At 41.8% G+C, this 14398-nt stretch overlaps 1 protein-coding gene and 1 pseudogene across 1 annotated transcript in view; both read left to right on the top strand.

Moving 5' to 3' along the window:
• The window catches only part of Trpc5 (transient receptor potential cation channel, subfamily C, member 5), a 280812-nt gene that overhangs the window by 228076 nt on the left and 38338 nt on the right, over positions 1 to 14398 (top strand). The window contains exon 6 of the mRNA NM_080898.3: positions 5827 to 6149. Coding sequence (NP_543174.1) covers positions 5827 to 6149 — 323 coding nt within the window. The remainder of the gene's footprint in view (positions 1 to 5826; positions 6150 to 14398) is intronic.
• Positions 10332 to 10508, top strand: LOC120099544 (U2 spliceosomal RNA; annotated as a pseudogene).

Raw genomic sequence — 14398 nt, 5'->3', positions numbered from 1 at the left:
TGCACTGGGAGCAAGAAGAGTTTATGGGAAAAACTAATGGGTGTCGCATCTACACTAAGAAATACTATAGAGACGTTTTCAGTAGTGTGTAAGTAGCAGCTACCTAAGCAAATCCAGTGAAGAAAGGAACATTTTTTTCCAGAGGAATCCTTATGTTTCTCAGACTCCCAGGGTACAGGTATCTCCAGCCTTCAGTACCTAAAAACATCTACAACATTCCTTTGAAGAAGATGACATAAGAATACTCACACAGGGTAAGGACAGTAAATTCACTAAATTAATTACTCCAAAAAGCTTCTTACCTGTTATCACTTTAGTAATATCAGTTATTGTATATTTGACTAATCTTTCCCATGCTGTAGCCATTGGCAAGCATTCTTCTCTGTGGAGACATATAGGACAAAATTAATTCCTCTCTGTAGCATAGATAGTGTCCCTTCTCCTTTACCTTCTGAGTCATTGTTTCACAGAGCCAACATCCCCACTTTGCCACCCATTCTTCATATGGCAAGCAGCAGAACCCCAGAAAATGTACGATACAAGAGTTTACCTACAATAACCTCTGCTTTCCTTTTTACTTCTTCTGTCAAGATAATTGTTCAATTTGTTAAACAAAACAACAAAATTTCATTATCGCTCACCCTACATCCCCCTACCAGTTCAGCAAATGTCTACACTGGACACTGGGCATACCCCATCACCTTGCCTTGAATTATTCTGAAAACATTTTTGAAATATGCACAATTTCTATTTTAAGGAGACCTGTAAGTGGGTACAGTCTTGTTCTCTCGACAACAGAGATACAACCCATGTAAGATGACCTTGTCCAAGCAAAATGAGACAAGAGTGGAGAAAAGTTCCAGGCACTTCTTCTCCAGAGACCCCTGTATTTGGGGGTCAGCACAGGTCTGACTCTAGGTCTCTTACTTAATAATAGAAGGCATGGTTATGCTTTGAGTTTTTCCCAATGAGGTAAGGCTGACAATTCATTCCCCAAGATGTCTATCTAGTCAGTCATGCTTTGGGTATTCAATTTCACATTGAGGGCTTTTAGAATGGGAATATGGCCATCCCCCAAGTCTCCAACAACTTCGTTTATTTTTACATCCCTAATATGCATATTGCATAAATTGTAAGACCTTGAGAGTTATATAGAGCATGAATATTGAATGCATTCATGAAACATTTTTGAAAGGAGCCCAAGAGTATGCCTTCTACGTGTGGCAATCATTTAACACATGCTTACAACTTTCTTAAAAGAAAAAGCCTAGTGAAAGAAGATGTTTGACTCTCTGGTTAACCTGCCTGGGTCAACTCCATGTCCCTCTGGCATTCTGATGGATAAGTATCACAGTTTTCATTTTAAAAACGTGCACTGTTTGCATTATGAAACTTCAAAAAATAATTAATAAAATATTTTTATTTATTTTTATTTACATTTCAAATGTTATCCCCTTTCCCAGTTTCCCATCCATAAACCCCTTACCCTCTCTCCCCCCTTCTTCTATAATGGTGTTCCCCTCCCCAGCACCCCCCCTTTCCACCTCCCTGACATTCCCCTACACTGGGGGGTCCAACCTTGGCAAGACCAAGGGCTTCTCATTCCATTGGTGTCCAACAATGCCATCCTCTGCTGCATTTGCAGCTGGAGCCAAAAAAATAATTAATAAAATATTATATTTTTAAATTTCCTTTAGAAGTAGAGAAACCATAACTTAGCAATCTCAAACTTACTAACTTACTAAGTTTGACCAGGAAACTTTAGAATAAATGATGAAAAAAATTATTTCTGTCTGAGGGTATTAAAATGTGTCTACAGATGCTCAACATCAGCTAATTACATAATCTTCCTAATTTCACTGGTGAGGCTTCCAAAGAGCTAAATACTTCTCCATCACAAAGTATAATAAACCTACTCAGCTAAGCTTATAAATTCTGCTCTTAACACTAAAAGGAAACACAAACGAGACATGTCGAATGCAGAATTTTGATTTTTAAACATATTTATGTGTATGGGTATTTTTTGTGCTGTTTGTACATATGCTTAGTGCTCATAAAGGCCAGAAGAGATAGACCCATCCCCTAAACTTGGAGTTACAGATGGTTATGAGCCACCATGTGGGTATTGGAAACTGAATGCAGGTCCTCCACAAGACCGAGAAGCAGTCTTAACCTCTGATCCGTCTCTCCAGCCCCAAGAATTTGGATGTATTCAATGAGAACTTCATTTTGTGGTCCTCTCTTTCACAAAAATGCAACCAGTTTAGACATTCCCTGAGAAGAATGAGACAACCATTTAGATTGAAGTTACCCACAGGTGTCGCCCCCTCCCCTTTGAAACAGTTCAAATCACTGTTGTTCAAAGGCAATATGGAAATTAAGTGAGATGAATTTGCCTTTAAATTTCTTTAGTTTATTAATTTATTTTTAAGAGTGTGTTGTATAAATACATACATACATACATACATACATACATACATACATATTTGTGAGCAGGTACTGTGGAATGTTTCCTCAGTGGCTCTCCATCTTATTGTTTGACACACAATCTGTTACTGGTACCGGAACTCACCATTTCAGTTACATGGGTTGACCAGGACGCCCCTGGGATCTACCTGTTTCCGCCCTCCTCCCCAGCAGTGGGGTTGTACCACTGCACTGGACTTTTATATGCCTGCTAGAGATCTGAACTCAGGTTCTCTTGCTTTCATAGATCTAAGCTTTTCTTTACTTTAAGTGAAAACTTAGTTGACAATACATACTCCTCCTCCCAGGATTTAAAGCAACAGGAACCAAAAGACATTCACCAAAGTAGCCCAAAGAACAACTCTGCATATGGCTGGCCCTCAGTGCCCACACGTAACCCTTTGAATGGAGAAGAGTCAGCCTTTCATATCACTTGGGTCCATCCCTCCTCCACCTTGATTAATATACAGACTAGATCTGGACTGTGCTAAGTTGTGAGCATTTCTTCATCATTTCCTTTACCATAGACATAATTACCTCTTCGTGTTCTTGCCATCATGGAGTCCCTGTGTCAGCTGATCCCCTCTTCAGATTTTTCTTTTGGGTTAACAGAATGTAATTCACACCTCTTTGAAAAGAAGCTGGGCCAAGTTGCAAATTGCAGTCTGTTTCAAAGAATGCAAGAAATGTCATTTCTTTCCCAGTATCGCTAACCTAGCTTAATTAAACATGAATTGAACTCCTCCTCTCACCTGTGAGCTAGATCACCATCAACCAATCCCTCCACCTCTCAGAGCTTCAGTCCTGCCTCTGATCCATTAGTTGTTTTCAAGTATTGTATTCCATGAAAACATATCATCGGGGTTGGGGATTTAGCTCAGTGGTAGAGTGCTTGCCTAGGAAGTGCAAGGCCCTGGGTTCGGTCCCCAGCTCCGAAAAAAAGAACAAACAAACAAAAAAATCATCAAGCAGAAACAGAGAAAGGACTACAGTATATAAAATAGCTCAAAGAGCAAGGTTTGGCCTAAAGAATGGGTCATCTAGTCTGCTTCTTTGGCTCCCACAATGGCCATTAGATGTCTCTATTAAACCCTGAGAGTCTAAGAAATACAGTTTAAAATTTACAGTATTAGATCAGGAGTTATTAAGCTCTGGACTATGGACCAAATTTGGTTCACTCTCACATCCATTCATCTGTGTGCTGTCTTTGATCACTTTAGTGCTACAAAGGAAGTGGGAAGAAGTTACGACAGAAAAAAAAAAGACATCCCCTTGAACACTGGGGGCTGGGGATTTAGCTCAGTGGTAGAGCGCTTACCTAGGAAGCACAAGGCCCTGGGTTCGGTCCCCAGCTCCGAAAAAAAGAACAAAAAAAAAAAAAAAAAAAAAAAAGAAGTTACGACAGAGACCTATAGCTGACAAAGCCAACATACATACTATCTGGCCCTTGACAGATAGTGGTGTTGATGTCTATCCTAGGTGAACTCTAACCCGATTTCCCACATCTATCACCTATCTGCTAAGGAGTTCTCCAGGGTGATAAGATGCAAACTAGAGATGCTCCAGGAGAATTGTCTTTCACACTTCTGAGTATTCTACACCTCCAAATTCATCATCCTGAGGGCAACAGACTTTCCTGTAGTAGAGAGAGGAAGTGGAAAGCAAAATCAATTCTACACTGGGATCCATTCTCATTTTAAAATATAGGTTCTGTTTGGTTATCAGCAAAGAATTGCCATCTCTCACATAGATCTCAAACCTTGGACTGACCTTTGTAACATCTGTGTTGGGAGATCAAATCCCACTTGAATGACATTTTATGCAAGCAGTGCTGGACTTAATGGTGAGGGACCTGGAGTTCAGTTCTGTCTCTGCCGTCAAGTTTGCTGCGTGATATTTAGCAAGCCACTCTGGATTTCAGTTCCTCCCTTTGTAAGCCAGGCATACCACCCACTTATTCACAGTGATGCAAAAACTGGTTTGGGCTTACTTTCCTTTGAAGGAAAATGTAGAAAATATGGGAAATTGGGCTAACATTACAGAAAACTGATCAGCCCCCAAACATCTATCTGAAACAGAAGCTCATGTGGCAGAGTCTCTGACAATGAGGAATCTTCGATACACACAAGTGATTTTAACATCATCAGTTCTATTGTTTGTTGGGAATGAAGCACACTTGAGAAGCTCCTACACGATAATTTGCCCCCCTCCCACCCAACACATTTTCTCAAGAAAGTTGCCTACATTTAGTCCTGAGAAATTGTGGTGTTTAAATGACAGTGTAAAATAGTCGTGCTTCAGATTGAATTTCAGGCAAAATCTACTTCTGCCCTTGGGAAAGTTAAAGATTAGTTCCTTATTTTCCCATCCTATCCTCCCTTGTGGAGTACAGAGACTCTTACCTATAAATATTGAATAACAAACATGTCCAGTGAGTGGGAATGGCATTACCTTTTTTACTGTGAAGGTAAAAGGTACAGACAGTGATGATTTCCAAATTAGAGTCCAGTTCTTATCACCTCACACTTTTCTGTGAGGCTATTCCTTATATTCCAGAAGACAGAGGTCTTCAAGAGGCTGGAAATGGGCAACCAACTCGATAAATCTGGCTATTTCCCTCTCCTTCAACTTCCTGGTTCTTCATTTGCACTGGAAGGCCTTTCTAACTTGTAAGGTTGTTAAAGAAACAGCAAACTACATCCATATGCTGCTAAGTGGAGAAGAACTAAATTTGCTACCTGGAAGGTTGACATGCCATTTTCAATAGTGTAGAATACATTACAAACTGCTAAAAATGCAGCAGAAAGCTCTGAGAAAAGGCTCCCTAAGGACTCTCTATCAGCCTGAAACTGTAGGCAGCAGAACCTAGAGAATGAACACAGAGGAGGGTGTCTCTATCCACTGTCCTTCAGTAACTGCAAATCGACCGTGTGTTTCCAGCCCATGTAAGGGGTTGGGGTATGGTCTGAGTTGAAATTTCACTGAGAAGTGAAAAAATCATTTGGTACCCACTAGCTTGGGCGCCCCAATGGCTCCCTTTCAGAAACACTCAACAATCTGGTAAAGTCGCAGTTAGAAAATGTCTGTTGATAAACCACAGGTGGCTGCTGCAGATGATGCCCTGAAATTCCTTCTGCTATGTATATACGCTTGGTATATATTTGGATAAGAGTGGGAGGGAGAGCGTTATTAGCACTGTGTACTGATTGAATGGGGCAAAAGGACAAACAAACAGTACCATGCATGGGGAATTTTATGTAAGCCGGGTGTTCAGTCCATATTTTGTGTGTAGAAGGGTGCAAAGGGGAAATTTTTGGAAATACTGTACTTCTCATATTATACATTTGTGTTTTTTTCCAGTATAATGGTTCTCGTCCAAGGGAAGAATGGGAAATGTGGCACCCGACTCTGATTGCGGAAGCACTCTTCGCGATATCGAACATTTTAAGTTCCTTGCGTCTCATATCCTTGTTCACAGCCAACTCCCACTTAGGGCCTCTGCAGATCTCCTTGGGACGCATGCTGCTTGATATACTCAAATTTCTCTTTATCTACTGCCTAGTACTACTGGCTTTTGCCAACGGACTGAACCAGCTTTATTTTTACTATGAGACCAGAGCTATTGATGAACCTAACAACTGCAAAGGAATCCGGTGTGAAAAACAGAACAACGCCTTCTCCACGTAAGATGTGCACCGCTTTTCCTCTGTTTCCTTTCTGCCTTCCGTTGCATTCTGTTTTTCATGCACAGTTTCATCACTATCTCTTTGTGGGAGAACAAAGCTCTCTGCAGATCTACCCAAAGGGTCCAGTGTAGACAAAAATCCTTCCTTCAACATAGGGAAAGAATTAGAAGAGAAAGAGAGATTTAACAGAGACAGGGAGACAGAGAGAGCAGGGCTGTGATTCCATTTTTTAAAAAGGTAGTTCCTTTTTTTTGACCCAATTGATAAGATATAATTGCCCACCTAAACATACAAAGCCCAGTACGCATCCATCCCTTAAGAACATTTGTAACAACCTGCAAAGGTACAGCGTGGAATCTTAATGTCACCTGCCATATTGTCCTGCCACGGTTTCTCTCCCTCCTCTCTCCCCCTCCTGTCTCTTCTTTTCTGTTCTAGTCTCTTCCTCTTCCTTCAAAAAGGTAGTTCTCGGCACTCCTTGTAGCACTCAAAAAGAGTGGTAGCCACGACGAATGCGAAATCACAAGACTTTTCATAGGAATTCATGGCCACAAAATAAACCTGACTACTCTCAGTCAGGCTCAAAGAAAAGACGACAAAAGTATCTTAATGCACACACTAGGGCAGAGTAAGACAGGCTTGAGGCAAAATTACAGTCAGTCAGCCTACTAGACCAGCTTAAGGATTAGAGGGGCAGGTGACTAGAAATGTCTCTGCTCCAATTTGTAGGATAGAAGGCAGCTCTTTGTCCAGTAGACCACAACTTCTAGAGAAGTAATTTCTATGCTTTTCCTTCCTACTGTAAAGACCTGCTTCTTTGGAATTTTTTCATCCCCTGAGTGGCTTTAGAATAATAGTGAAAATAGAACAGAGAAAGTAAAACAAGCAACTTGGAGTAGTTATGCACGACTATTATACCAGGACACAGGAGGTCAAGGCAGGAAGTTCATGAGTTTGAGAATCGCCTAGGCTACACAGTGGTACCCTGTCTAGAAAGAGAAAATCAAAAAGAAAGAAGATCAAGATGGAGGGAGAGAAGAACGAAGGGAGAGATGGAGAAAGGAAGAAAGGAAGAAAGGAAGAAAGGAAGAAAGGAAGAAAGGAAGGATGATTCATGCAATTTTCTTAGGTTAGGACTTAACAGTTTAGTGTCCTTTCTGTTGTCCATCTCAACACCCATTCTGTAGACCCAACGTGTCTTCATGATCCTTAGTCATTAAAGTAAGAACTTATCCTCTACATTTTTTAACAAATCATTTCGCATATAGAAATCTTGGGAGTATAATGTGAATTTCTGATATATGTACACAATGTAGAATGGTCAAATCTGGATAATTAGCATCCTCATCATGGAAAGTATTTCTCATTCCTTTGTGATGGAACAAGCAGAATCTCTTCTAGCCAATTTGAAATGTACAATGTGCTAGTCTAATCTGCAGTGTCCCTATGGTATAAGAGATCACCAGACCTTCTTGCTCCTATCCAAACGCAACATTGTTTTGGTTGGCCAAAGTCTCACACTCTTCCCACTTTCCACTCCTTCTCACCCTCCAATAACTACCACTCCACTCCTTCTACAATATCAATTCTTTTACATTCTATATATGGCTGATACCATACAGTTTTTTATGGCTAGATCATTTCACTTCATATTGATACCCTTTACATTCATTCATGTTCCTACAGATGTCAGAATTTCAATATTTTATGGCCAAATAACATTCCAATGAATTTGTGGATTTTTTTAAACATGCATATATCTCTCTCTCTCTCTCTCTCTCTCTCTCTCTCTCTCTCTCTCTCTCTCTGTGTGTGTGTGTGTGTGTGTGTGTGTGTGTGTGTGTGTGTGTGTGTATGCACATGCTTGCAAGAGAGATCACATATATGATACTGATAATTCTGGATATTGGTTCTCTCCTTCCACTATGTAAGTTTTGGGCCTCAATCTCAGGTCATTGGGCTTGGTGAGAAGCACTTTTACTCACTGAGACATCTTACTGTCCCCTTTCACTGATTTTTCCCTTAATTCTATAAGTCACTCCAGTGGATTCGATATTCTAGAAAAATCTTTCCTAACCACAGCCAAGTCAAGTGTGATGGCTTATGTCTGGAATCTTGACGCTCCCAGGACAAGGAGGGATTACAAGCTTGAGGACAGCCTAGATTACATAGCAACACTCTATCTCAAGAGCAACAGCCAAAGGCCAGAGACAAAGGGTGTTTACTGCTGCTATCATTTGGGGACAAGGTCTCATATTATCCCAGGCTGACTTTGATCTTCTTATGTAGCCAAGAACGACCTTGAATTCCTTGTCTCCTGTCTCCTGTTTCCACCTCCCAAGTGCTAGGATTACAGGTTTTCATCATCATAGCCAGTTTAGCAAAGGGATTTTAACTTGATCAAATGTACTCATTAGAAAACCCAGTGCTTTCCTCTCCTCCCCATAGGACTTGCCTCTAGCTGTGGTTTCTAAAGCACATAAGTTATATAAATCCCACCATTCAATGTATTGGTAACAGGCATGGAAATAGAGTCTGGGGTAGGATGTGTTTCAGAAATGTTTGGACAAAACCTGAAAGTTCTTTATGGACATAAGTCTCAGAGCCCTCCACTGTGAATTCCATCCCAGGAAGACAAAGAGGTCTTCCCATATATGTTTGTCTCCAGACATTTTCCTTCGATCTCTTTTTAAATGATCTTTCCAGTGAACATGTTTGAGTAAAAAATGTTGACCCAATTCCACTTCCCACTGATGCTCTCTTCGCCTCCACCAGACCATCGCCCATTTCTCCTCCCAGAGATCAGAGTGAAACGTCAGGTAGGAAAAATGAGAGGTTGAAGGTCCAGAGTGAGTTGGCCAAGAAATAGCATGGTATTGCTAAGGCAAGCCAGAGGGCAGAACAGTAATGTAGCACCTTGCTGGTGTTTCTCCACAAGAAAGTTTGCTTTCTTCTTCTACATGATTCTGGAGACAGGACACATGTCAACCTAATTTCATTACAAAGAGCAATTCTGCAGTGTCATTTGCACCAAGACTCTCTCTCCATCATTCACATACAAGTGGTAGAAAGGATGGGACATAATTGAATGCAAGGTGCTTTCTAGGAGGCTGCGTCCTTACCAATTCCCCTTCCAAGTGAGATCTGCCAAGAAAGTGTATAAAATGCAAAACTCCTGTGGCCAACTGACATGTTGCTCCTGTTGTTTGCTTAGCAGAGCCTATCAACAAGAATGGGCATCTGCCATACATGAAATTATATCTTGAGGTACCAGGTATGAAGAAGCATTGTCATGTTGGATCTAATTTAGCAGTAATGTCACTTCAGTTTTCTCTCTGTCTTTGGATTGGTTTCTTCCAGAAGAGGCCTCATTCAAATTTGTTTTCTTTTAAACACTTCAACTTTAGCATTGATAATAATACCTATTAAAATACATGCTACTTAGCCAGAAAAATAGCTTTTAATGTCTTTATTAATGTATTTCTTCACTTTACATCTCAATATCAGCCCCGCTCCTTGCAGTACTCCCTCACAAAGATCCCCCTATTTCTCCCTCCCCTTCTCCTCTGAGAATGGGGAGCTCTGTCAGAGTATCATACCCCATCCTGGCGCATTACCACTGCAGGACCAAGTACATCCTCTCCCACTGAGGCCAGACAAGGCAGCCCAGTTAGGGGAACGAGATCCACAGGCAGGCAACAGAGTCAGGGACCCCACCTACTCCAGTTGTTTGGGGACCTATAGAAAGAACAAGCTACATATCTGCTACATATGTGTAGGGAGCCTAGGTCCAGCCCATGCTCACTCTGGTTGGTGGCTAAATCTCCGAGAGCTCCCATGGATCCAGGTTAGTTGAGTCTGTTGGTCTTCCTGTGTAGTCCTTATCCTTTCCGGGTGACCCCAACTCTTCAGCAAGACTCCCTGAGCTCCATCTGTTTGCCTGTGGGTCTCTGCATCTGTTTTCATTGGCTGCTAGGTGCAGCCTCTCAGAGGACAGTTATGCTAGGCTCCCAAGAAAGACAGTTTTTTTTTTCTTTTCTTTTCTTTTTTTGGAGCTGGGGACTGAACCCAGGGCCTTGCGCTTGCTAGGCAAGCGTTCTATCACTGAGCTAAATCCCCAACCCCAAAAGACAGCTTTTTACAGAAAGGGAATGTGAGCTTTTTTAGATACCTAATAAAATCGCTTCTCTGCCTTTTGGCTAAGATCAAGTGTAGATGCCTAATAAAGAAATTTTCGTGTCTGCTTAACAAAACATACCTTCCTTATGAGTCTCAAGGAAGACCATTGCTAGTGTGCTTTAAAATGTGAGCAAAGTTCTTTTCCTCTTGAGGTGTACTTTGCCAGGAACACCATACACTTGTTATTAACTACACAGCAACACTGATTGCTGTCAATTTGAGTTCTGGATTCTGTGTCGGGAGTTCCTGACCTTCAACTGCTCTTGGAAGAATCTTTTGTGAGGGAGACAGGATGAGAGTGGAAAGATGCTGACCTGTAAGTCCTACATCTGTTTTCAGCGATCCTGGCACTCATTTACAGAGGCCTCCTGAGAACACGTGCCTAGTCATTCCACATGCTCCTCAAGATACAGAATGTCCACAACAAAATCACTTATCTCCGTAGTCACTCTAACTGATTTTCCCTTTAATTCCTTAGCTCATTAAATGACAGCAGTCGGAATCCTACAAGTTAGCTGACATGCTTACACTACTTTTCACGAAACACCCAGTGTTTCCACTCACCCATAAATTTTACTTTCTAAAGCTCCGACACACACACACACACACACACACACACACACACACACACACAAAGACAGAGACAGAGACAGACAGAGACAGAGAGACAGAGACAGAGATGGAGAAGCAGAGAGACAGAGAGAAACACTGTTAAGGTTCAGGCTTAAATCCTAAAGACTACAGCAACAGCATCTTAACTGGGATCCCTGCCTGCAGTCTGTCTCCACTCATAACAATCTCCCTCCACACTCTGTGGAAATTCCTATTGAAATCCCAGTATCATCTCATGAACCCCAGCTTCACGCCTATCCAGGCTAAGCTATTCTCTATAAACCCAACCTCTGCTATATCATGCAGGGACTCGGAAATCTGAACACAGGCCTTTCCACACGTTTCCTTCAATTTTCTGCTCCCCAGAGGCACGGAAGCTTCTTGACTCAGCTGCCTGGGTCTCATACATAAGACTTACATGTGCAGTACACTCTCCGCCTGGAATGCCTGTCCCCACAGTTCAAGTTAGATTTCTGTTGCTGTGATAAATGACCCTCACTAAAAGCAGCGTGGAGAAGGAGAGCTTTATTTCACCTTATACCTCCAAGCCACAGTCCGTCCTTGAGGGAAATCAGCAGGAATTCTAGGCAGGAACTTGGAGGACAGCACTGAAGCCGAAACCATGGGGAACTGCTGCTTACTGGCTTGGCTTCAGACTCATGTTCCACAACTTTTCTTAAACAACCCAGGCCCTAGGGATGATACTGCACACAGTGAGCTAGAACCTTCTACATCAAATAGCAATCAGTAACATATCCTCACAGACTTGTCCACAGGCCAATCCGATGGAGGCAATTCTTCAGTTGAGGTTCCTTCTTTCCAGGTGTGTCAAGTTGACAACCACGATTAGCCATCACACCCACCTAGCTGGTTTGGCAAACTCTTCTGCATCCTTTAAGATTTGAAGTATCACCGGTTCTCAAACATTTTTTTCCTTCTTTCAGCTGGAGAGTTCTTCTGTTGCCCTACCGCGCTGTAAATGCATGTCTTCTATAATATGTAACCCTCTATCTTAGTCATCTGTCTCTGTCCCCACCAAACTCAGACTCCCACTGTAATCAGGTTTGTTTTACCACACAGCCGCCCAGGACCAAAAGGTATTCAAAATACCCATCAAATAATCGAAACAAAGAAGACCAGAGATAACTCTCATTTTTAATCTGGAGATAATTATAGATTTACATGTGTGCAGCCATAAGAAATAATATAAGAGAAACGTATGGAGCTTCTCGCTGATATTTCCCCCATGGTAGCATATCCTAGGAAATAAACATCGGGGAGTTTGGTTGACCTTATTTAGAGTCACCGGTTCTACAAGGAAACCATTTACAACATGGATGGGCAAGAAGCAATCCTGTTCTTAATTGTAGATCATTTGCTTCCATTTGTACCCCATAGGTGGCTTAAATTGTCTATCCAGCTCTGCCACTCCAGTGATCGCATTAAGCCTGGTTTCAGCAAAACCCCTTGGCTTATTTCCCTATTGCTCCTCCAGCACTTGGACACTTGGCCGAAGAGCAAAGCTATATACATGGTTCTCGCTTACAGTCCATCTGCTAGCTTCAGCCCATTGTGTCTGCTGTTGAAATGTTTTTGAATCGTTTTTATTGTATTAAGGGGGGGGGCATATATGCCCCAGCCTGAGTGTAGAGGTCAGAGGATGACTTTCTTTCTTAATCTTGATTCTTCATTTCAATGTATTAGCTATCCTTCCCAGCCCTGTGTCATCAGAAAACTAAGAAGCATGCCATTGATTTTCAACTCCCAAAGCATTGGCAATTTTGTCAGATAGCCTTTGTCTTTGCTCAATGGACAATTGGGCAGCTATTTAAAGGATGCACATGAAGATCATACATAAAAGGTTTATATCAAAAGTCGTAAACTTTATTTTTTTCCTTTATGCATTGTATTCATGTGTGTACATGTGTGGGCGAGCATGTACCATATGTACCATAGTGTGTGGTGGAACAACTCACAGAGGTAGCCTCTCTCTCTCTCTCTCTCTCTCTCTCTCTCTCTCTCTCTCTCTCTCTCTCTCTCTCTCTCTCTTCCTCTCTCTCTTCCCCCCCACCCCCACGTAGGTTCTGAGGATCAAACTCAGGGCATTAGGTCAGGGCATCAGGTTTGATGAGAAGCAGCTTTACCTGCTGAGTAGTCCGTCTCACTGGCCATTACAAAAATTCTAAAACACAAGAAGCAGATGTATTATTGTCACAAGTATGTAGTGCTGGAGACACAAATGAATAATAATCTATAAAGACCCAAAAAACTACAAGGAGCATAGGAACACAAAGACAGAGGGCTTAACAACAGTAGTAATAAAAAATAGTTAATGTATGCGAGTGCCCCAAGGTCCAAGTACTCTTATAAATCAGGTCTATGTGAACAAACACACCTACCCTCCCACCCTGGCCATGAGGTAGTCAGTCTTATTATAATCCATTGTATATTTGAAAAACTAGGGTCCACAGCAATTAACCAAGCTGATTCCAGGCTCATAAATCCTATGTGGCCGAGCCATGATTATCAGTCCAGACATGAAGGCTCTAATCTGCCCTTGTTCCAGGGATATGGGAATATAACTGGGTCTGTGGAGTTATATATGGTCCTGGCTTCTAATGTGTAAAACAACAACAACAACTCACCAAACCCTGGTTGTACTCTAGTAGCAGAACCAGATCTCTGCACCTCATAGCTCCCTATTTTTAACCTTCTGCTGAGCTGTGTGATGCAATGTATTGCTTAGCTCTGACTTCCAATCTCCTGGACATTCAGAAGAGGCACTGAGAATGCAGGTGCCCTGGTAGAGTGCTTGCCTACTATGCACAAAACCTGTTCTTTATCCTCAGCATCGCATAAGCTCAGTACGGTGGTACAGGTCTGGACTCCCAGCATTTGTCATAAACTTTGCTTCTCATGCCTTGGCCCCTGAACTATAGACTCCCACCTTACTGTTGATTTTCAAATGCCTCGTCACTTAGCATTTACTTGCAGCAAACAAAATATGAGCTTTGAGATGGGGATAAAAGTAAGCTTTTAGAAGTCTAGTGCTAGAACTGACTGGCACCTATCAAAGGTGAGGAAGAGTTGGAGTGGGGGATGGGAAAGCTTGGCCAATGGGAAAGGCGTTGTACTAAGATAGGAGCAAAAGGCCCTGGTCTTGTCCTCAGTAGGATACCTCTAGATAAGGACAGTATACATTCCACACTGGTTAACGTTTCGCCACAAAGAAATGACAGATGCTAGAGGCAGTAAAGATATGGTCATCACATAGAATCTCCGTGTATCAAAACTTTACCCTCACGAATTTGTGTAATAATTATATGTACATTGCAGAGAAACTAAAGCAATCCAAAGAGATAAGTTTCTTTCTTTTCTTTTTTAAGAAAGCAAGTTCTTGGGCTAGGGGTAATGTTCGTTGTTAAAAGACTTACATCACTGGTCCTGGCTCTGCC

This window comes from Rattus norvegicus, chromosome X, assembly GCF_021556685.1.
Source record: "Rattus norvegicus strain SHRSP/BbbUtx chromosome X, alternate assembly SHRSP_T2T, whole genome shotgun sequence".
Classification (NCBI taxonomy): domain Eukaryota; kingdom Metazoa; phylum Chordata; class Mammalia; order Rodentia; family Muridae; genus Rattus; species Rattus norvegicus.
The sequence above is the reverse complement of the archived record's forward strand: the minus strand, read 5'-3'. Positions and strand labels throughout refer to the sequence as shown.